General features: G+C 55.8%; 7 protein-coding genes across 7 annotated transcripts; 3 read left to right on the forward strand and 4 right to left on the reverse strand.

The window, feature by feature from the left end:
* Window positions 1-1,167: 1,167 nt before the first annotated feature.
* IWZ02DRAFT_371210 (CRAL-TRIO domain-containing protein) lies at window positions 1,168-2,365 on the forward strand (the record flags this gene model as incomplete). Its single annotated transcript, XM_066764547.1, has 4 exons — window positions 1,168-1,350; window positions 1,408-1,457; window positions 1,507-1,636; window positions 1,691-2,365. 4 exons carry the CDS (start codon window positions 1,168-1,170, stop codon window positions 2,363-2,365), a joined length of 1,038 nt encoding a protein of 345 aa, XP_066626475.1.
* An 837-nt stretch (window positions 2,366-3,202) lies between these two features.
* On the forward strand, window positions 3,203-4,077 carry IWZ02DRAFT_141356 (uncharacterized protein). Its single transcript, XM_066761763.1, has one exon. The coding sequence runs from the start codon at window positions 3,371-3,373 to the stop codon at window positions 3,860-3,862; it is 492 nt and encodes a 163-aa protein (XP_066626476.1). The 5' UTR covers window positions 3,203-3,370; the 3' UTR covers window positions 3,863-4,077.
* On the reverse strand, window positions 3,874-5,865 carry IWZ02DRAFT_141326 (prolyl 4-hydroxylase, beta polypeptide). Its single transcript, XM_066761762.1, has 5 exons — window positions 5,603-5,865; window positions 5,333-5,549; window positions 4,896-5,277; window positions 4,410-4,849; window positions 3,874-4,340 (listed from the first exon to the last, which is right to left on the reverse strand). The coding sequence occupies exons 1-5, from the start codon at window positions 5,733-5,735 to the stop codon at window positions 3,908-3,910; spliced, it is 1,605 nt and encodes a 534-aa protein (XP_066626477.1). The 5' UTR covers window positions 5,736-5,865; the 3' UTR covers window positions 3,874-3,907.
* Window positions 5,866-6,200: 335 nt separating this feature from the next.
* IWZ02DRAFT_443022 (autophagy-related protein 22-2) lies at window positions 6,201-8,804 on the reverse strand. Its single transcript, XM_066766994.1, has 5 exons — window positions 8,395-8,804; window positions 8,315-8,336; window positions 7,498-8,141; window positions 6,600-7,445; window positions 6,201-6,549 (listed from the first exon to the last, which is right to left on the reverse strand). Exons 1-5 carry the CDS (start codon window positions 8,677-8,679, stop codon window positions 6,322-6,324), a joined length of 2,025 nt encoding a protein of 674 aa, XP_066626478.1. The 5' UTR covers window positions 8,680-8,804; the 3' UTR covers window positions 6,201-6,321.
* A 1,508-nt stretch (window positions 8,805-10,312) lies between these two features.
* On the forward strand, window positions 10,313-13,695 carry IWZ02DRAFT_370474 (mediator complex subunit MED14-domain-containing protein; the record flags this gene model as incomplete). Its single annotated transcript, XM_066764503.1, has 3 exons — window positions 10,313-10,858; window positions 10,909-12,086; window positions 12,138-13,695. 3 exons carry the CDS (start codon window positions 10,313-10,315, stop codon window positions 13,693-13,695), a joined length of 3,282 nt encoding a protein of 1,093 aa, XP_066626479.1.
* Window positions 13,696-14,910: 1,215 nt separating this feature from the next.
* IWZ02DRAFT_370596 (lethal giant larvae like, C-terminal-domain-containing protein) lies at window positions 14,911-18,090 on the reverse strand (the record flags this gene model as incomplete). The annotated part of the gene is made up of 4 exons (XM_066764512.1): window positions 14,911-15,951; window positions 15,998-17,565; window positions 17,616-17,955; window positions 18,004-18,090. The coding sequence occupies 4 exons, from the start codon at window positions 18,088-18,090 to the stop codon at window positions 14,911-14,913; spliced, it is 3,036 nt and encodes a 1,011-aa protein (XP_066626480.1).
* A 241-nt stretch (window positions 18,091-18,331) lies between these two features.
* IWZ02DRAFT_443032 (histone chaperone asf1) lies at window positions 18,332-19,916 on the reverse strand. Its single transcript, XM_066766995.1, has 4 exons — window positions 19,650-19,916; window positions 19,558-19,597; window positions 19,193-19,501; window positions 18,332-19,144 (listed from the first exon to the last, which is right to left on the reverse strand). Exons 1-4 carry the CDS (start codon window positions 19,756-19,758, stop codon window positions 18,760-18,762), a joined length of 843 nt encoding a protein of 280 aa, XP_066626481.1. The 5' UTR covers window positions 19,759-19,916; the 3' UTR covers window positions 18,332-18,759.
* Between the last annotated feature and the right edge of the window lie 534 nt (window positions 19,917-20,450).

A 20,450-nucleotide genomic window follows, 5' to 3' on the forward strand; every position in this document is an offset into this window, starting at 1 on the left:
GGCGCAGAGAACGTTGAGCATGGCGCGCAACACCCTTTAAGATACCATTCACTTTCACGTGAAGGCGCTGGAAAATCACCAGCTAAGAGAACAGTAATTCACCTGTGCGGGAGGAAAGTAAAAGAAAAGTGACTGAGAGCCGCGAAATCAACTGCAGAATATTACTAGCAATTTGCGAACATAAAGGGCAAGTAAGAGTGGCGAGAGCAAGTCTGACCGGGGCTTCTCCGAATACGACAAACACAGGATTCAATGAACCATTTTTTCTCCGCAACAAAGACAAAACTGACCGTCTAGATCATGTTGGAATTCACCGTTTTTATTCGATAGGTGACATGGCTTTCATTTTGAGAGCCTACGGTCCCCATCGTAGTAAAAGGGGAACTTTTCTGGGTCACTTTCGCATTTTGATGCAACTCGCCATATTTGCTCTCCGACAAGCTATAAGAACTTGGCATGAGTTAGCAGTATTCTTTAGAGCTTGTCAAGGCCAAACATAGTTTTCACTGGTTCACGATTTGGGGTGAGGTCCATGTTGGCGGTAATGCTCAGCCACAGATATGGCTGTGCACCTGAGGCTTGCGTCTGGACATCACCTTGGGCCACCGTGGCCTTACGCGATGTCCCTTGGCACAGACCTCTTGGTGCCGGCGAGAGACGTGGACAATTTCGTTCGAGGAGATCGACTTTCAAATTGATGAGGCGCGACAGGAGACGGACAAGGGCGCCCGCCTCAGGCGAGACAGGTGGCGGAACATGTAGTGTGGTGGGAGCAAAGGAAGACTGGAGGCGCCGCGCATAGGTAGGGGCGTCAGGGAGAGCAGTCGAAGAGGCAGGGGAGCGATGGACAGGGTGTCTCATAAGGAAAGGCAGCGGAGTGCGACGTGTTGCAGTCGAAAGCGGTCGTGTCGAGGTGACGAAAAAGGCGGAGTGATGGATTGCAGCGTCCAGCAGCGAGCGCACGTGCCACCGACTGCTTGGAAAACGGGCCCCTTGATGTGCCATCCCGCCGAAGACGTCCCCGCCATCAAACACGTCTTCTCCCTACTTCTCGACCACCTCTCTCCCCCATTCCACTCCTCCGCCGCAAGACCACCTTCCCCCCCACCTCTTCTAGACAGCCTACCTCGCCGTCTTTCCATTCATTCCCTTCCCACAGCCGCAACCATGGCCGAAAAGACGCTCAAGACCAACCCCAAGTACGACGACTATGACTTTCCCACCGTCCCGGCCGATCCTCTTCCTGGCCACCCGGGCAACTTGACTCCTGAGCAGGAAAAGGCTGTTGAGGACCTGCGCGCCGCTCTTGAGAAGGAGGGCTACACTGAGCGGTTGGACACGCTGACCATGGTGAGTCTGCTCCAATTGGCCTCATCGCTTGGCATCCCAGCTTACATTCCATTTTAGCTCCGCTTCCTGCGCGCGCGCAAGTTCGACATCAACCTGTCCAAGCAAATGTACGTTGTCGCTGTCTACCCCCGCCCGGCCTCACCCTGACATGACCAGGTTCGTCGACTGCGAGAAGTGGAGAAAAGAGTTTGGTGGTGGCGTCGACGAGCTCGTCAAGACGTTCGAGTACACCGAGAGGGCCGAAGTCTTCAAGTACTACCCGCAATACTACCACAAGACGGACAAGGTACGCCGCGCTGCCGCTGCTGCAATTGGTCATTGTGGGTGCTAACAGGCGCAGGATGGCCGCCCCGTTTACATTGAGCAACTCGGCAAGGTCGACCTCACCGCCATGTACAAGATCACGACGCAGGATCGCATGCTGCAGAACCTGGTCGTCGAGTATGAGAAGGTTGCCGACCCGCGCCTGCCCGCCTGCTCGCGCAAGGCCGGCCACCTGCTCGAGACGTGCTGCACTATCATGGACCTCAAGGGCGTCGGTCTCAGCAACGCCAACTCGGTGCTCGGATACGTGCAGGCGGCGTCCAAGATTTCGCAAAACTATTATCCCGAGCGTCTGGGCAAGCTCTACGTCATCAACGCGCCGTGGGCCTTCACCGGCATCTTCAGCATCATCAAGCGCTTCCTCGACCCCGTCACGGTCCAGAAGATACACGTCCTCGGCGGCGGCTACAAGGACGAGCTCCTGGCGCAGATCCCCAAGGAAAACCTCCCCAAGCAGTTTGGCGGCTCGTGCGAGTGCGCAAGCGGCTGTGAGATGAGCGACCTGGGCCCGTGGCATGACCCCGAATTTGCCAAGCCGCCCAAGTGGCAGCAGGCAAAGGAGGCGGCGGCGGTCAACGCTGCCACAGGCACCGAGAACACTGCCAGCGCGGACGCTACCGCACCGGCTGCTGCTGTGCCGGCGGAAGCTCCCAAGGCCGAGGTCGCTGCCCCGGCTCCGGCGGCGCAGTAAACAAGGCCTACAGCTTTGCACACGCGTTTTGCTCTCTGGCACTGGGGTGAGGACGGGAAAGGAGTTTTTCCAGGTGACGTTGAATTTCGGACCGGCCGGGCGGGACTACTATACTAGGGTTGATGTCATAGACCACCACTCAAGCAAGGCAAGGGAGCATCTTGCCTTTTTCCTTTCTTCTTTTCTCTCTTCTCTTTTTCCCCTACCACCTTTTTTCCGCCACTTTTTCTCCATCATAAACTCGTAGGGCTGCACAAGTATGGGTGTTGTTGTTGTTGTTGTTGTTGTTGTTTGTCAATGCTGCTGTTGCCGTTGTTGTTTTTGAGCGAGTTAGCAGAGCACTACATACTCTCGAGATGGGAGCTCTTGGATTCTGCCTGAATGTGGATGGGGAGTTGTGTCATACATAAAAGAGGGGCTGGAGCGGGCGAAGAGGTGTCGATGTGGTGTTGACGGCAGGTTTGGGGGTGGTGTGCGCCAGCAAAAAATACCAACTTACATACCTTTTTCTCTCTGCAGCAAACTACATTACGTAGCAAACTCTTACTTACAATGGCCTTAACTATCTTTTCGGCTTTGGCATGAGGTGGGTGAGTGGGGTTGTGGGCGAGGCGTGTCGACGTTTGGAGGCGAAGGTAGGAGGAGCATATCCACACACACACACACATACACACACACAAGTAACTAAGAAAGAAAGAATGAAAGGAACAGATCAGGTCAGAACAGACAGACAGACAGACAGACAAACCATAGATTCCAATTGAGCTTGAGACCACAGCACGACCACGACGACATGTCATCACGAGCAATCAGTCAACTGGCAGACAAGTAATTACCCCGCGAACGCAACGCGCACCTTCAATCGCAACATGGACTTCTGCCAATCTACTTGTACCTACATATCTGATGCCCACGAAGCAACGGACCTACCGAAGCCTTATCCAGCTACGCTAGCCAGCTACCACCCGCCGTGCCAGCTACATACATCAGGTGTCTCTCAACACCATGCACGCACGTCCTTCCTTCGTTCCTTGCTCCCCTCTCAAGCCCGCAGCAGACCCACCTAACAAGCAGTGGAACGTGGCAAACACATCAAACCTAAAATCAAGTGTCAAAAAACGAGCGAGACCACGAACAGACAGACAGAGAAGAGACAGCACGGGACGAGACGAGACGAGAAGAGGGACAGGACGAACGTCAAGACTTTCTCTACTACCAGTCGGTACGGTACGTGCCATACCATACCTACTTTACCTACTTTACCTACTTACTTGCTTACTTACCTATCTTCCGACCCGGCGTCATCAATCTCGTACCATACCGTACCTTTCCAGACCAAACCAAACAGAACGAACCAGAATTTCTCACCATTCGGTTGTACCATCGCATTATTCATCAAGGAAGCAGGGAGCAGGAAGCAGGAAGAAAGAAACGGGAAAAACAGGAAAAACGGCTACGACAGAGACGGCAAGTAGCGGGAGAACGAAAAAGAGATGAGCGGATGGGGCCCAATGTCAAACAAGGGGAGGAGAGATCAACAATCTACAACTCATCGTGACCCTCGACGCCCTCGTCGCCATCCATGACGACCTCCTTGGCCTTCTCCGCCGCATCCTTGACCTTGTCCTTGACCTTATCCTTGACCTTGTCCTTGGCCTCTTCGGCCTTCTCCGACGCCGCGGGCGCCTGCATGGGCTTCTGGTCGTCGTCATCTTCTCCGACCTTGGGCGGCGTGTAGGCGTCGACGCCGTGCGTGCCCCGCTCGGCGATGAAATTGGCCAAGTCCTCGACCGACCGCGAGCCGCTGTACTCGATGGGCTCGTCCTTCTTGCCCGCGCGGAAAAGCTTGATGGTTGGGAAGCCGGCGATGTCGTCGGGCACGTCGTTGGCCGTTGCGTCGATCTTGGCGACCTTGACCTCCTTGGAGTAGTCGCCCTGGTACAGCGATCCGAGCTCGTCGTACTTGGGGGCGAGCCTGTGGGGGGCGTTAGCTAGGGCTCTGCCTGGCTGGGGCGGAAACAACACGGGGCCCATGAAAACTTACGCCTTGCAGTGACCACACCAGGGGGCGTAGAACTCGAGGAGCACGTCCTGGTCGTTCTCAATAACTTCCTGCTCGTACGTGTTGGCCACGACCACGCGGACGGGGCCATCCTGAGACTCGGGAGTGGGCTCGGACTTGATGCTGGGCTTGATCTTGCCGGCGGCGTAGTCGTCGACGTAGTTGCCAACCGTCTTGGCCGTGAGCTTCTCGCTCTGGTCAAGAGGGAACTTTTGGTTCTTGACGGTATCTTGAATGGCAAAGGCGGGCCACTTGCCGACCTCAAGGTTAAGGTTGGCGCCGTGTTGGCCAAAGGTCTTTGCGTCGATGGTGGCAAAGTTGATGGCGCCCTTGTGCTTCTCAGCAATGGGCTTGAGCTCCTTGGCGAGCTCTTCGCGCTCCTCGGGAGTCTCGGCGAAGATGTAGGCAAGAGGAAGACCAGACTGCAATCGTTAGCTCGCGCTTGTACCACGTGGAATAGAAACTTACGCTCATGTAACTAGTGTAAGTCTCGGGACCGACTTCGCCAACGAGAGGCGTAGCGGCGGCCTTGATGAAATTTTCAAGTGCCTCCTTCTCAATTTTTTTCTCCTTGTAAACATCCTTGCCGTCATCGAACGACTTGTAAACCACGATGGCGGGCTGCTTGACACCCTCGGCCTTGGCGACGTCGGCGTCGTTGATGGCGCCAAAGAGGTACTCGTCGCGGAGGCTCTTTGCGACGTCCGAGAAGGTCTCGTTCGTTGCCTTGTCGTCCTTGTCGAAGTAAGCCACCAGCACGACCTTGTCTGCCGTCTTGAAGTCGGCAATGGTGTCCTTGGAGAGGGTGGAAACGGCAGGCATGGACTGCTTGGTCATGTAGGAGATGATGCTGTGACGTAGGTCAGCCATTGTCATCATTTGGAGTTCTTTGAGAGTAAACTCACGCATCGGCTTTCCGTTGACCTTGGTAGGGCGAAATGTTCTCGAGACCGCGGAAGACCTTGAGGGTCGGGTAGCCCTCAACGCCGTGGTCGGAGCAGAGCTCGCTGTGTGCTGTGCAATCGACCTTGGCCAACTTGATATTCTTCTCCTTCAGTTGGGTGGCGGCCTCCTCATACTCGGGGGCGAGGGCCTTGCAGTGGCCACACCAGGGGGCGAAGACTGGATGTGTTAGAGTGGCGGCAATTGTACGCAGTAGACGAGGGTGAACCTACACTCTGCGAGGACAAGTTCATTGTCCTTGACAAAGTCGTTGAAGGTGTCCTTGGTGAGCTCATGGACGTCAGAAGCCGAGGCGAGGGCAGCGGCGCCAACGAGGCCGTAGAGAGCGGTGCGGAAATTGCGCATGGTGGTGAGTTGAAGTCGACTATGGGGCCCACTCGCCGGTTCAGATCAGACTCTGTCTAGGTGTCGGGAGATGGGGCAGCGGTAGCTTAAAAGTCCGGGGCAGAGGCAAGCTGGCCTTTCGCACGGTACGAACGGGCAGCTTCCTTGGCGTTTGGGAGCTTGGGCCTTGAGGGGTCCATTGACTTGGACGGGTGAGGTGGAGACGTGTGGGTACTGTACTGTACTGTACTCTACTGTACTGTAGGGCCACGCTTATATAATCAGGCATCCCCAACCCAACCTTCTTCGACGCCCGGAAATGAAGCCACCGTTTGACCTCTTGTGCCTTGTCGCTTTCCTTGCCACTCAAATGTCGCTTCACGGCTTCCAAAGGCTTCGCTTTTACTTATCCTGCCCATGCCAGACACAAACACCACCAAGCGCTTTGCCAACACCCCCCCCCCCCCCCCCCCCCCCCCCCCTAAAGCTAGTCCAGTCCAGGGCAACCCAGCGCCCGCACGTGAAACACAGACGCACCTCGGTGACGGCACTTGGGACCTGCATCATCTATTTGACAGCCCCCGTCTACATTAATCTGGCCTCCATCTCACCGCCTTCCCACACCAGTGCCTTCGCCTAGCAGCGGCTGCGCTTCCGCCTCTCCCGCCGCAGCCGATGCGACGTTGCTCGTTCTCCTCACATAGTCCGGCTCCTTTCCCCTCGTCTCATCCAGTACCCGTGACAGCGCTTCGCCATCTGCGCGGCCCCGTTCAACGTCGACTGACAGGAGGAGCGGAAAAGGTAGCCCCACCAGAGCCGCGAGGAACCAAAATGCCTGCTGACGTTAGCCTGCTGCCACTGCGCCTCAATCATTCTTTGACCTACCGGACGAATTTCCCCTGTTCTATCAGTAATCGCCCCCACCACCGCGGGGCCAAAAATGCTGCTGCCCTTGTCCGTGATCGCGTACAGCGCGTAGAATGCTGCCTCAAAACCTGGCGGGATTAGCTCGCCGTATAGGCTGCGGCAGTAACTGGAAAGTCCGCCGAGCACAAATCCAAAGACGGCCCCGAGTGGATACATTTCCCAAGGCTGTTGTAACCCAAAGACTCCCAGTTTGCGTATCGCCGGTATGAAGCCGAGAAGTCCGTAGATGGGGATGATTTCAAAGAGACAAATGCACACAAGAATCGTGTGTGCTGGCTTGAGGCCCATCATCACGGAAAGGCGGCTCCACGAAAAGGCGCCAACAATGCCGGATATCGTGACCACGACATTGATGAGCGCAACGGCCGCTGGCTTCATCTCCAGCGATGTCTTGGCAAACAGCACAGCGGTGCCACTGACTGTTGCAATGGCATCGCTGAGAAGAAACCAGCCGGCCAGGAAGAGGAGAACGTCTTTCAGCTTGCGGGCGTGCATGATTGTCCTCCAAAGAGACTTCCACGAGTAAGCAAGATAGGCAAGCCAGGTCCGACTCTTGCCATGACGTTTGGCTTGCAAAGGCGGTCCGGGTCTTGACTTGAGCCAGAAAGATGCTGGAACGGTGAACATGAGCCACCATGCTCCAACGACAAAGAGAACAAGGCGGAGTGAAAAATTCGTCGACCTTTTGTTGACTGTGACGACAAGAAAGATGGCAAACGCTTGAACTAGAAGGGCGGCAATGTAGCCTATGCCGATGCCGTATGAGCTGATTTTCGAAGAGAGGGCCAATTCTTGAGATGGTGTCTGTTGGATTCGGAATTAGCAACTCATTAGTCAACGTGTCTCGAAGACTTACGGCCGGCGACTTTGCCAGCGGCATTGTGAAATCTGCCGTCGATGATCTGCGCAACAAGCCTGTCCTTGAGTCTGGCCTGCTGTGGTACGGAGTCGACTCGTCATCCGCCTCATCCACGATCGCGCCCTCCGACGAAGAACTGTGTTCTTCTTCGTCTTCGTAGTCGTCGGACGGCCGGACTGTGGGATGATTGCGGACGAGCAGGGGAAGAAAGGAGTTGAGCAAGACGTTGGATGCTCCGTATGCGGTATTAGCGATTATGGCCAGTAGTGCCCCGAGGACAAATACTGGAGGAGTGACGGGCAGGAATAGCATGGTGGCAACCGAGCCAATCACTGCAAAAGTGACGAGCAGGGTCTTGCGATATTCGCCATGGTCTGCGGCGCCAGACATGGATATGATCAAAAGTGCTTGCACGAGGACACTGATGGAGAAGGTGTACATGGCAAAGCTAGCAGTGTTGATTTCGGCGCCGAGGACGTATACAACGCACTGTGCGGCGTCCGGAGAGGGAGGCTTCGAGAGCAAGCCTTGCGGATGGGGAGTCGGAACGTTGAATGAAGACTTGCATGGCGTCGTCTTGTCAGAATGCAGCACGCCCACTTCTCGCGCAAGCTGCTCAAGAGTGATGGGGATGAATGAGCCTTCAGCAGCGAGGTCAGCTTAGCCAAAATGGCCATGTCAAAGTCGAAATCTGGGAAATCGGCATGTCAAGTCCAGCGGCCATTTCTGGAGCCGCGTGCCGTTTTTGGTATCGAAAAAGGCATGTGCGCGGACCAGTCTTTCCCAGACCAAGACGTAGCAGGCGAGGGCTTACCAACACCACAGACGACAAAGACCTTGTGGACAATCTCAGCTACTGGTTGTTCGAGTTGACTTGTACGTTCAGCGGCGTACCTCGGCGGCCCATCCATAAATATAAAAGCCGAAAAGTTCGCGCCTCGAGGTCGGCGTCGTATCTTCGCCCGGGTAGAGCGGGGCGGCGGGGAGGCCGGGCTCAAAGTCGGGGTCCATGGTGAAGGATTCGTAGATCACAGACTGTTCATCGTCGGCGCTGTAGGAAGAATGAAAGGAGAGCTTCGAAAATGTGGACGACTGCCTCGGTGGCAGCGGGGGGCGAGAGGGAGTTGATGGTAGTAATAGTGGTGGTGGTGGTGGTGGTTGTTGGCGCGGAGGAACCATGACGGAGCTCAAGCTGTGGTTGGAGGGTACGTGCGAGGACAGGGGCTTTGTCCAAACAACAACTCCTGCGACCGGATTCTTCACGCGTCCATGTCGACAACGAGGGGGAGGGAAAAAAAAAAAAAAAAAAAAAAAGGGCAGAGAGGAAAAAAGAAAAGAGAACGAGGCCTCGAGGAGCGGAGGATATGGAGATAAACAGGCGCGTGATCGAGCCAGCAACGGCCAACCGCCAATGTTCCCTGCTCCCGCCAGGTGACGGCGGCCAAAGGCCGGCCGAGCCGGACAGCCTCAGCCGACACTTGGCTGCCCTGATGCACATGGACGCGCATTGCTGTGGATGCCATGGTGAGAGTTGCACTGGGGTTGAAGTTCTTGTTCCTGGCGGCTGGTTGCATAGGCAAGACTTTGAAATTTTGCATATGCATCTGTAACCCATTTGGCTGTATAGTAGAGCAAACAACAACGTTTAAACCCCTGTCCAAGAAATGGAATCCTCTAGGGAGCAATCGTCCGCCATTACTGTACAGCTGCACCCAGGGAGCAGTCATGTGCTATATAACTAACTACCCTCGGTGAGCCATGGCCCACAACTGTAGAAGGGTCATTTCTTTCGCCTCCCACTGTGGTCGGTCCTTGACAAAGGTGACCAAGCAAACCAAGTGGACGTGGGCGTGGACGTGGACGTGGACATGGACCTGCATCAAACGCTGATCTGCCGCCGTCCTGGTTCCAGCAGCGCACGAGGCCATCATGGGCGTACCACAAGGGAGAGATGGCGATGGCGTGGACGAGGGCCAAGCACCAGGACAGTGGAACCAACGGTTTACTTTTGCAGTCGACGGGACATGGACATGGACATGGACATGGACATGGACAAGGACAAGGACAAGGTCAAGGACAAGGACTCGGACTCCAGCTGCAGGCGTAATGTCCGGGTATCAAATGGGCGTGGCCTTCCTTGGCAGCCGTCCAGATGCGGGCACCACGACATCACTGCCGCCGACCGACCGCGCCGCGCCGCTCCAATCTGCTCTCCTCTGCTCTGCTCTACTCTGCTCTACTCTGCACCACACTACACGCTACCTACCTACCTAACCTTCCCTTCCCTACCCTACCCTATCGTACCCTGCCCGACCACCCACTCCCTCCTCTCCACCCGCTCGACTCTCGCCATCAAACAATCCAACCACCACCTCTACCGTCGCCGCCACCAACCGCATCGCCCTCTCCGCCGCCCGCCCTCTGCCCGAACCGCCTCATCGCAACCCTCGTCTTGCCTCGCCCGTTGCGCCCGCCAGCCCACCGCCCTTCGCTGCGCTTTTGCGCCGTCATCCCGCCCGCCGTTTGGAACCGATCCACGATCCCTCCGCTCTTCTCTCACCCCGCCATCCTCGCCGCGACCCTCTTCCGCCACCTCTCCTAATCATTCAAGATACCGTTGGCCGGGCACAAGGACGAGGACGCGCTCGCGGGGGCGCTGGGGAAGTCCGGCGACGGCGACGACGGCGTGAAGGGGGAGAGCATGCCTGGAATCGTTTCCATGGATCGCAATGGCCTGCACGGCGCCGCCATGAGCAGAAAAGATGACGTCCCCAACAAGGTCAACGGCCAAATCCCGCTCCCTCAATCCGAAATGAATGGCAGTCATGCCACCAACGGCGCACCGTCCTCATCTCAGTCGCCGCCTCTCGACCTGTCGCAGCCTCTGCCCGAGCTGCCCAAGCTCGAAGAGTGCTACCTGCCATTTGGCAAACTCGTTGGGCGCGTCGCGCAAGAGACGAACAACACCCTCGGCGATCTGCTTGAAAAAATGTCAAATCTTCATGTCAGCCCGGCGCAAGCTCTGACCAACGGAGTCAACGGCCACTTGCCCAACGGCGATGCGACGCCGCCCGCCACCAGCGATGCCAGGAAAAGGATGATGCTCGACTGGGCTTGGGAAGAGAGGGAAAAGTTTGTCAAGCTGCTGGTTATCTCCAAATGGGGCAGGAGAGCAGACGACGTCACGCGCTTGATTGAGCTCAACATGTGGCTGTCTGAGCAGGAAAGGTCCTACGATGACGCCGCAACGTGGATCGGTCACCTCAAGCTCAACATGCAAAGAGCAATGGACCCTTCTCCAGATCTCAAGACTGCGCTCGAGGTTTTGGCCACTGGTAAAGTATCGGCCATGCCAGATGTATGTTCTGCCATTGCATTCGAATTCACACACAGAGCTGACCGGAATAGTTGGGCTACGTGCCCTCTGAGCCTCCAAGTCCGCAGCAGATGCTCAAGACTGTTGCAAACGTGAATGCGCTTCTTTCAATCCGCATAAACTTGCACGATGAAGATTTACCACGCCAATTGCAAGATTGGTCCATAGCCAATGGGCGAGCGACATTTGTTGTTCCTTCGGAATTCGAACTGGACGTTTCCATAGCAGACGAGGACCCGTCTGCGCCTTTTTTCATTGTCGATGTCAGATTTCTTTTTTCTCCAAAGCCGGACGTCTCTGACGATCTTTTTCGGGAATTCATTGAACCAGAAGCCAATCGCGTCCTCGCCAGCTCCGGGCTTGCTGGTTGCTACAACTGGCTCCACGGTTTCGTGCTCACTCACAAGATAACCACTTTGAAGGCGCAAGCAGATGAATTGGCGGCCACGGCGTGGGCCAATGCCCTTTACGTGAAGCAAATCCACCGGTCCTTGATTGTGCAGTATTGGATAGATACCCCTGGTGCAAAAAGCTGGATCGAAATTGGAGTATCCAGCGGAAGGCCCAAAGACGGCAAAGTCTCCTGGCGCGGTCCTAATCCCCCGGAAATATCCCTCAAGTGGGTGCGAAAAGGTGTGCCTGTCGAGCATATTCCCATCAAAGTGGACTGGACCGACCTCTCTCTTGAAAGTATATTGAAAGCCGTTGTCGCCCTTCACATCAACTTCATTTTCGAGTGGACCCGAGACCAGTTGCATGATCTGGTCTCTGGCACTTCGGGACTTTCGGTGAGCCTGGAGGCTTCGGATCAAGAGCCAACAGACTGCTGTCTTGCAGTGAAGCCGGGCAACGTGTCCCGCCCAACCGAAGTCAGGATAGATCCGTTCTCTGGTCGGCTGTCATTCCAGCCATCAACAGCCCGATCAACTCAAGCCGAACACGAAATTAACTCCAAGGATCTACCCACGGACGTGGCCTCAAGAATAGAAACACTGATCTGCGCAGACCTCAAATTGCACATTGACAGGCAAGCGGAAAATGCTGGTTGGCCCCGCATACGGAATGTCAACATCAGGCGCGAGACCACTGCAGAGAGAGTAGGACAAAAGGTCGTCGCTCAAAGTTTCTACCGTGGAAATGGATGGAAGTCGAATTGGGTCATTGGATTGACTATCAATTTGGCTGGTGAGAGCTGGTGGCTATTTGAACTGTAAGTTGCGCGCTTACTCGGAACCTTTTCTTTGAGACTAACATTGCCCAGTGATGACAACAGAGTCGCAAGCAAGATTCACAGTTCGATATCAATATTAGGCCTTCATAACAGCCGGAAGAAACCTGTTACACAAGACTTCCTCCAAGCGCTGGAACGCTTGACTGTGTCTGAAGCGACCTATGCCGTTGCAATAAAAGAACTCCGCCGAATCAACGTCCACCATGCCCTGCGGTCAGAAAAGGCATGCCAGCCGCAGCTATCAAAGCGACCTTCGAGTGTTCCCATGCTCTTCCTCGAGGTTGGGCCTCTCGCTGGCGGCACAGGCACTGACGGCGCCTGGGCCCACAGCGTCCTCAAGTTTTACCACTGCGGCTTCGAGAGCAAAACTCGTCGCATTGTCATCATCATCAAGGGCCGCATGGCTCAACGCCAGCCCGACGTCGAGTTGGCGTCTGCCAAGGGTGACGACGTGTCGTTCAACAGCGACGGCACCTTTACCATTGTGCTGCGAACCGAACTTGGAGAGCCGTTCATGAGCGGCGTCATGAGCCGTCTCAAGCGCATTGAGCGCCTAGGCAGCTACATCGATGTCATCAAAAGCCACCAGTTTCAATGCGAGCACATTGGCCTCTCGCGGATGGTCGTCCGCTATGGCGGGAAATTCAAAGTCGACATTCGTTTTCCAGAGGGCCAACCAACACAGCTTGTCCTGGATCCAAAGAACCCGCACATGCGAATCATGAAACTCTTGCGGCGTGCGCTCAACGATAGAGACCCCAATATGGATTTTGGCTATTTCATGCGCAATCTTCTCAGCACCCTCCCCGTCCTCCAAGCCTTTGACGCCATCCAATCCAGCACACCCTCATATCCCCAACCCATTGTCCATCCACGAACCCTGGACTGGTTCCGCATCAGCTACGAAAATCCGCCCACGACCTTTGATTTACGATTACGAACCCGAAATGACGTGCTCGAGTGGCATCTACAAGATAACTTTGCCTCGAATCCCAGCAATCAAAACAATGCCAACAACAATCAGCAGCAGCGGCTCAGCCGCGCGCCCGAGTACGCTGCGGCGATCAGCGAGGTTCTTCGGAATCGCGGGCCACGGTGGAGGGGAATTCGAACCGGCATTATTGCCGAGCCTGACGGCATCAAAGACGCAATCATCAAGCTCGACGAAGCAGTCAAGCGCTTCCAACAGCGTCTACCGCCCGGAGGCCAGCCGCCGCCGCAGCCGCAGCCAAAACCTCGCCAGCAACAGCAACAGAAACAACCGCCGACCACCCAGCACCCCCAACAACAACAGCAGCAGCAGCAGCAGCAGCAGCACCATCCCGGACTCCATCATCAACCGCACCCGCACCAGCGCCCGCCGGGCCCGGGCATGCAGCCTCACCACGTCGGCCCGCACAGCCAGCACCCGGGGCAGCGGCCGCCTCCTCCCGGCGGCATGGCACCGCGCGCGCCGCAGGCGCCCATGCAGAGCATGACGAGCATGCAGCACAGGCCGCCGCCACAGCAGCAGCAACAACAACAGCAGCAGTCGGGAGGTGGACAGGGGCCGGGCAAGGGACATGAGGTCATTATGTTGGATGATTGATGGGCTGGCTGGGTCGCGAGTTGGACTGTTAGGGACTGCACTGGACTGCTCATGTCGACGTCGGCGGTAATGATGTCGGCTCGGTGGCATTGGGACTGTGATTGCGATTGGCGAATGAACATGGCGTGCGGCGAGTCGTAGTGGTGGTGGCGGTGGGTGGTCGATGATGGCTTGGACGTCGGCTCATGTCAGGTCAGGTCAGGTCAAGTTAGGACGGGGTGGGTTCTGCAGATTACTGCCGCTTGCCTGCTTGCTCGCTCGCCCGCTTGTCGTCGTCGTCGGCGGCGGCAGCGGCGGCGGCGGCGGCGGCGACGGCAGCTGGAGGCGCAGCGCGGCGCAGCGCAGCGGCTGCGCTACCTACCCATGTACCCACTGATGCGGTCAGTCAGTCAGTCCCAGCGATGCGATGCGATGCGATGAGATTAGATGAACTGGCTTGGGCGGGTTCTGCTCTTTTGCTTCGGTCTAAAATGGAATGAATGCTCATCCGTCTGTTACCCTTTTACTTTACTTGCTTGCGTGCGTGCGTGCTTGAAGCATTCATCCAGCATCCAGCATCCATCCAGTCTCACACGCGGACAGGCCTAACAGACTGAACTTGGACGTGCTGGGAGGCTTGCCTCCTTTGACAGCAACGCGGCTCATCTCAGCTCAGACGAGGGAGGGAGGGCGCGAGGGATAGGATAAGATGGACGGATGGACTGGGATGGGTGGAACTAGATTGATGGATGAGATGGCATGAGATGGATGAGATGGGTTTATAGGTGGGGCAGGAGGAGAGATATGTAGGGTTGGTAAATAAACAAATAGGTAGATGGGCAGTTGGGCAGACGGGCGGATAGGAATGGAGGGCATTGATCAGTTGGTTGATTGATACTATTCTCCTTCTCCTTCTTCTTCTCTCCTCCTCCTCTTTCTCCTCCTCCCTCTTCTTCGGCAGCTGCTGTGCTTGAGACAGACAGACAGACAAATGGACAGACATGTTTTATGGTCTTGATATGCGTGAATGCGAGGTAGATAGGTAGGGTGGCACAGGCACAGGCACTTGAATTGAATTGAATTGTTCATGTCTATATCAATGCCTTTGGATGTTCTCCAGCAGACGAAGCTCGAGAAAAAGGAGAAAAAAAAAAGGCAAACAAAAGAAGAAGCCAAAACACTTTCCCCATCCCATCCCATCTCATCCCAACCCACCATCACCACAACCCCACCCCCTCAAAACCCAAACTTACTCTTCATAGCCCCCATAACCATGCCCCTTTTCTGCTTAGCAACAAACTTCTGCACATCATTCGCAAACCCGGCACTGTTATTCTCCAGGCGATCCATATTGTCGCTCATGAGGCCCAAGCGCTCCGTCCGCTCATTGATGGCCTTTGTCATCTGCGCCCAATAGCTGTCGCCCTGGCCGGCCGAAGCGCCGTCGCCCGAGGCGCCCGCCGCCCGCTCCGCGTCGCTGACCTTGGCCTGCCGCTCGGCGTCGTAGCGCGCGCGCTCTTCGGCGCGCATCTCGGCCACCATGCGTTTGGAGGGTGGACGGTCCGGTCCCGCGATTAGCAGGTCCATGTCTGCTGGTGTGATGTACTGCGTGCCTGAGAGCCACTGCAGGTTGGAGATGGTTGGGCGCGGTGGGACGGCCATGTTGGGGTTGAAGAGCGCGTCGTCGTTCTTCTCCGTCAGCTTGAGGCCTTGGCCCCATACGTTGACGAGGGCGAGCTCTGCGGGCCCTACCCAGCCTAGTATGTCACCACTTGAGGTGATGGTTGCGTCGCTGAAGCGCCGCGGGTCCAGTGTGTTGGAGATGGGGTTGGATGCGATTTCCTTGAGCGCGGGGAGTGTGTAGGCGCGGACGCAGCCGTCGCCAAAGAGGCCGACAAGCGCGTAGCCGTGATCGGCGAGGTAGGTTATGACGGCGTTGTCGCAGAGGAACTCGTCCCACGATTTGTGTGCGCCCTTGGAGCTTGCGGGTTTGAAGATGCGGGCGCCGGATTGAGTCACGGCAACGAGAACACCGTTGACCTTGATGCCTTCTCTGAGATTCGCCATGGCGCGCGGTGTCGCATACGCTGGAGCTCCAGAGTTGGCTGAGATGGGCGCTATGCGAATGACACGGTCGTCGAGGGCTACAGCGCCGCAAAATTCGACACGGTAGCGGCCGTCGGACTCGGGCAGCAGCTTGAACGTCGCAAGACGCCCAAGATTCGTGCCTACATGAAGGCAAACGCTGGAGTATTCGTCACTTTCGAGCGTCATGATCTACTTGAGTTAGTTTCTGATGGTCCATCATTTCGGGGCGACTTACGCTAAATTCAATGGACGTCGGGAACTCAGCCTTCATCGGAGCGCTACTACTGCTCTTCCTGAAGCTTGACCTCTTATCCTGCTTGACAAAGTCTGCCATGCTTGCGTGGAATATAATGGCAGGTCCTCTGAGGTCCATCACGACCAAGCTTCCTCCTTCAAAACCTGCAGCAACAAAGCCGACATCTGACATCTTGACTGCCGTGACAGGTCCGTTTTGGTCGTCCAACAGTGTGAATGGCAAGAGACCTTCAGACAAGGCAGGATCTCTCCGATTGACGATGTTGGTCAACTTCTTGGCTTCGTTGTCTCCGGGAGGTGGCGGCTCGACGCCAACCTTGGGGTTGGTGCCCCAGCGGAAGATGACCAGCTCGCCGCTTCGCAGACCAGCTGCAAGCTCACCAGTGGTCCCGGCAAGAGAAAGCTTCGAAACTTCGACGTTTTCCTGTCTGCCAACGGCGCGAGCGCAGTCGGCTTGGAGAACAGCTTCGTTTTCGATCTCGTCGCCATGTCCAGCATCCCAGAGACGAATTGTGCCATCAGCGTGTGCAGTCGTCACAATGTTGCGATTTTCAAAGCGCTTGAGAGGCTTTTTGGCTGCTACTCCACCCTTAAGGAAGGCAGGGCCCCGAGACCGACGCTCTGTCATTCCGAGCCACCTCGTCCGATCCACTGGCGAGAGTGTGAACTGGTTAATGAATGGATGAACGAAGGTCATAGAGACATGAAGCTGATTCGTTGGAGAAATGGGCAAGCCACTCGGAAAGCTCATCGAAGTAATCTCTCCGGAAGACAGGATTGCAAGAACAGCAATAGGGTCGTGGGCGCCGGCAAAGTGAGGGCTCTCACGGGGTATCAAACAAAAGTCAACGACCGTAGCGTTAGGAGGGGTGGGAAGAATGCGCTGGCGTTGAGGATTCTCAAAGTGGTTGGAAAGCGCCTGCCAAGGGGACGTGTTGTAAACGGGGGTTCTCCCGAGTTCGAAGAGCGTGAGGCCCTTGGTTGGCAGGTCGGACGAGGCTCCACCAGCAATGAGAATCGCTGTATTATCAGGGTCCTGGCCATTTGCACACCACGCGATCTTCAGTATCGGCTCTCTTGGGGCAAAAGTTCCAGCAGTGCTCGCACCACCCGGAAGGTGGACATTGGTGTCTGACAAGGTCCGCGCCATGATGATGCGGCTCTGCTTGGGATCTTTGCCGTCCTTGGGATCCCAAATGACAATGCTGCCATCCTCATGTCCTGTCAAAATAAAGGTTCCAGTTGGATGCCAGACCGCCTGCGTCATTCTTGGATTTCTTGCCATTTTGGCGGCCGCGGGGTCAGAATCTCCACCGGGGGCACCAGCGGGCAGGTGGTACTGGAAGTATCGCTGGACCTCATTCTGCTTGAAAGTATACACGACTGCTCCCTCGTTGTACCCGATCAGGAGCTTTCCCACGTCACGAGGATGAAGGCTCAGCGTGATTACGGGCGAGAGGCGTGCTCTTTGATCAAAGTCTTTCCAAAAATAAGGTATTCTGAAAGGCGCGAGGCATTCTCGATCCAGGTCGTATGCCATGACATCGCCTGTTAACCACATCAACACAGGGATTGGGTTGTTTTTGCCAAGAGCCTACCGTTCTGCAAGCCCAGGAATGCATAGTCCAGCGTAGGGTCGGTGTGTAGGGCGGTTACGTTTCCTGGGGGCGAAAACGACGCCAGCAGCTTCTGTGTCTCCAGCGAATACACTGAAAAGTCATGCTTGGAATCTAAGCAGACAATCTTATCGGCGCAGAACTGGAGCGTGGTGACGGAGGCCTTGGATGGCAGCTTGAAGATGACTCGCACGCGTCCTTCGCCGAAGATGTAAATTTGACCGCAGCCAAATTGCGAGTCCTTTGTGCCGACAGCAATGAGGGATTGTACAGGGTCGTAGGCTATTTGGGAGATTTGCGAGTTGATGCCGAAGCGGTTGATCTGTGCAGCGAGTTAGGCAGAAGCAAAGCGAGCCGCTTGTAGGTTTACCTCGTCCAGCATGAACAGATCTGGGGCCAGACCTGCAGAGAGATCATTGTCAATACCGGCTTGTTTGCCTCTGAGGAAGTGCGACATGGTGAGCCAAGTTGTTGTTGGTGTTGGGAGTGTTTCGGAGTGGAGCTCGATGCGGTTGCGACGCTGGCGCGGGGCGGGCTCAACGTCATCTCCCGCCGGCATGCGCAGGGCAAGCGACAGCGGGGATCATCTCAGAGAACAAAGGTCCCTTGCAAGGCCGTGCGGGGGGACAAACCAAGTTGGGATAATTTTGAAAACCATCCTCCATGAGTCTAGCTCTTTGCTGAAGGACAGCTCCCAAGGCGCATCCACAGCAGTGAATACCCCCTTGGCGACGTAGCCGTGGTTGTAGACGACATCTCCCCATGCGTCACCAGAGTAGCAAATGAGTGCTCCGTAGCCTCAGCTGTGTCATGATACAAAATCTCAGTTAAACTGCGAGCACAGAGCCAGCGCGAATGACCAGCGTTAGCGCGGCCTTACCAGCGCTGCGGTCCTTTTTCAAAATACGCACTCAAAACGCCATCACGAACTCGAAATACATGCCACTGGAATGAATTCAGTCGATTCCACGCCACTCTCCAACTGTACCCTCGCTCGTAATGGTATTTCTTTTAAGAGAATCGTAAACGCCGTGCGCACCGTCTCTATGCTCTCCCAAGTAGGCCATCATGCCCTATTTCCCAACATCATGTTCTCGTTCCAACTCGATCTGGTCACTGGGCTTTCTTAGTGAACCATGACGTCTGGATGCTGTGCTGCGACGGCTTGGTTGTGCGCGCCGCCGCCGCCGGCCTTGTGATCGTCATCCATTTCCATGTCATCGTCGGGGTTTCCATCGCCTTCAATCTCTTCGTCGTCTTCGTCTTCGCTGCTCTCGGCCTCAATGTCTACCGAGCCAGCATCAGATGCTGCATCGTCGTTATTCATGCCAGCAGTGTCTTCAGCGCCGCCCATTTCCTCGTCGTCGCCCTCGGCCTTGGTGCCCTCCTCCTCCTCCTCGTCGAGCTCTTCCTCGTTCTCTCCAGCGGCGTACGCGTCCTCATCGTTGTCAAGGAGGTCGGCATCAGGTTGGTCGGGGGGAAATTCGGCGGGCGCAGTTTCGTCAGAGTCCCTGGCGTCTTGTTAGTATTTTCAATCAAGGACCCGTGACTGCCCTTACCATTTTATAGCGAAGCGAGTGACCCTAGGCTTCTCGGCCAGAATGTTGCGGCGGACCTTCTCGATAACAGGCTTCGAGGGCGGCTCAGCATTCAGAGCCTCGTCCGTGTATTCATTGTTGACATAATATCCAACGCGTACAAACTCGCGCTTATCGTAGCTGCAGCTGAGGAGAATGACGGTGACGCCCAGGATCTCGTTGTTGGGGATTCTTTGCAGGTTCGGCGGGTCGGCCTCGAAGACAAACTTGTTGACGCCGACGGGAATTGGTCCGACAAGCAGGGAATCGAGTTCTTGATCGTAGTCGGAGCTATCGCATTGTTAGTGGATGGCCGGGCGTCGGTCGTGGGGAAAAGGTATGCGTACGAAGTAGCAGAGCCAACGTAGGTCAACTTCCACTCGAGATCTGAGGGACGGTCAGTGCCAGTTTCAGGCTGCATCTGCTGTGCGCATCTTACCAGACTTGAGCTGTTCGACGCACTCAAAAGTAATCTCGAATTCGTATTTCGCGTCAAAGGGCGCGGGGTTGTTCAAGACGCTGACGTTCAGAAGTGACACGACAGACATGATGGTGACAGTGACGCGAGTGGACAAGGGTCGGTAGGGAGATGGGCCTGTGGTTGTAGCGCTGCACTTTTGAGAATGTTAAAGATGAAGAGGGCGGAAAAAGCAGAGCGATGCAACTGTGGGTGAAGGAAAGGCGGATTAAGATGTTTACCAGGTCAGCGTCGCTTGGTTGAGAAGGCGCGCACGGCCCGCAACACGTCGAATACGCGAACGCGCCAAACCGAGTCACCTCGTCCCGGCATAGTCCTCGTCTTTCACGACACCACCCACTGCTTCGTTTCCAGATTCCCCTCCTTGCAGCAAGCCCTGTCTTCCTTGAGCAAAATGCGTCTGATGAGTCTTGCCGATGCACTGCCACATGTCTCCGAGCTCTTCGTTCCTCATTCTCGTCGACATCTAGCAACCGATGCGTTCCTGAAGAGACTCTCCAAGCCGACTCAGTCCGTTTCACAGCGTTTGTACAAGACGACAGCCGAGGCAAGATCTGATTCGTCCAAAGGATGATTGCTTATCTTTGCCCCATGGAGCGACAGCCAACTACTTTGATATGGGTTGTTCGCCAGGTGCCCTCTGTTCTTTTTCTCGTTATGAATTTCGTTTTGGTGTCTCACCTCAGCTCTGCATCTTGAACTCTATATTCATCCACATGTCAATGTCTTTCCTTGTTAACCGCGTACATGATTTTGATTTTT

The sequence above is a fragment of the Phyllosticta citriasiana genome (assembly GCF_038021145.1).
Source record: "Phyllosticta citriasiana strain CBS 120426 chromosome Unknown IWZ02scaffold_2, whole genome shotgun sequence".
Classification (NCBI taxonomy): Eukaryota; Fungi; Ascomycota; class Dothideomycetes; order Botryosphaeriales; family Phyllostictaceae; genus Phyllosticta; species Phyllosticta citriasiana.

Coding starts and splice junctions, on each gene's coding strand:
- IWZ02DRAFT_443032 (XM_066766995.1), bottom strand. CDS start 19,758: ATGTCTGTCGTGTCACTTCTGAACGTCAGCGTCTTGAACAACCCCGCG. Junction 19,598..19,649: donor CGTCGAACAGCTCAAGTCTG/GTAAGATGCGCA, acceptor ACCGTCCCTCAG/ATCTCGAGTGGAAGTTGACC. Junction 19,145..19,192: donor ACTCGCTTCGCTATAAAATG/GTAAGGGCAGTC, acceptor ACAAGACGCCAG/GGACTCTGACGAAACTGCGC.
- IWZ02DRAFT_443022 (XM_066766994.1), bottom strand. CDS start 8,679: ATGGTTCCTCCGCGCCAACAACCACCACCACCACCACCACTATTACTA. Junction 8,337..8,394: donor TTTATGGATGGGCCGCCGAG/GTACGCCGCTGA, acceptor ATTGTCCACAAG/GTCTTTGTCGTCTGTGGTGT. Junction 7,446..7,497: donor CGCTGGCAAAGTCGCCGGCC/GTAAGTCTTCGA, acceptor CGAATCCAACAG/ACACCATCTCAAGAATTGGC.
- IWZ02DRAFT_141326 (XM_066761762.1), bottom strand. CDS start 5,735: ATGCGCAATTTCCGCACCGCTCTCTACGGCCTCGTTGGCGCCGCTGCC. Junction 4,850..4,895: donor CTTACACTAGTTACATGAGC/GTAAGTTTCTAT, acceptor TAACGATTGCAG/TCTGGTCTTCCTCTTGCCTA. Junction 4,341..4,409: donor TGGTGTGGTCACTGCAAGGC/GTAAGTTTTCAT, acceptor CGCCCCCCACAG/GCTCGCCCCCAAGTACGACG.
- IWZ02DRAFT_141356 (XM_066761763.1), top strand. CDS start 3,371: ATGCACGCACGTCCTTCCTTCGTTCCTTGCTCCCCTCTCAAGCCCGCA.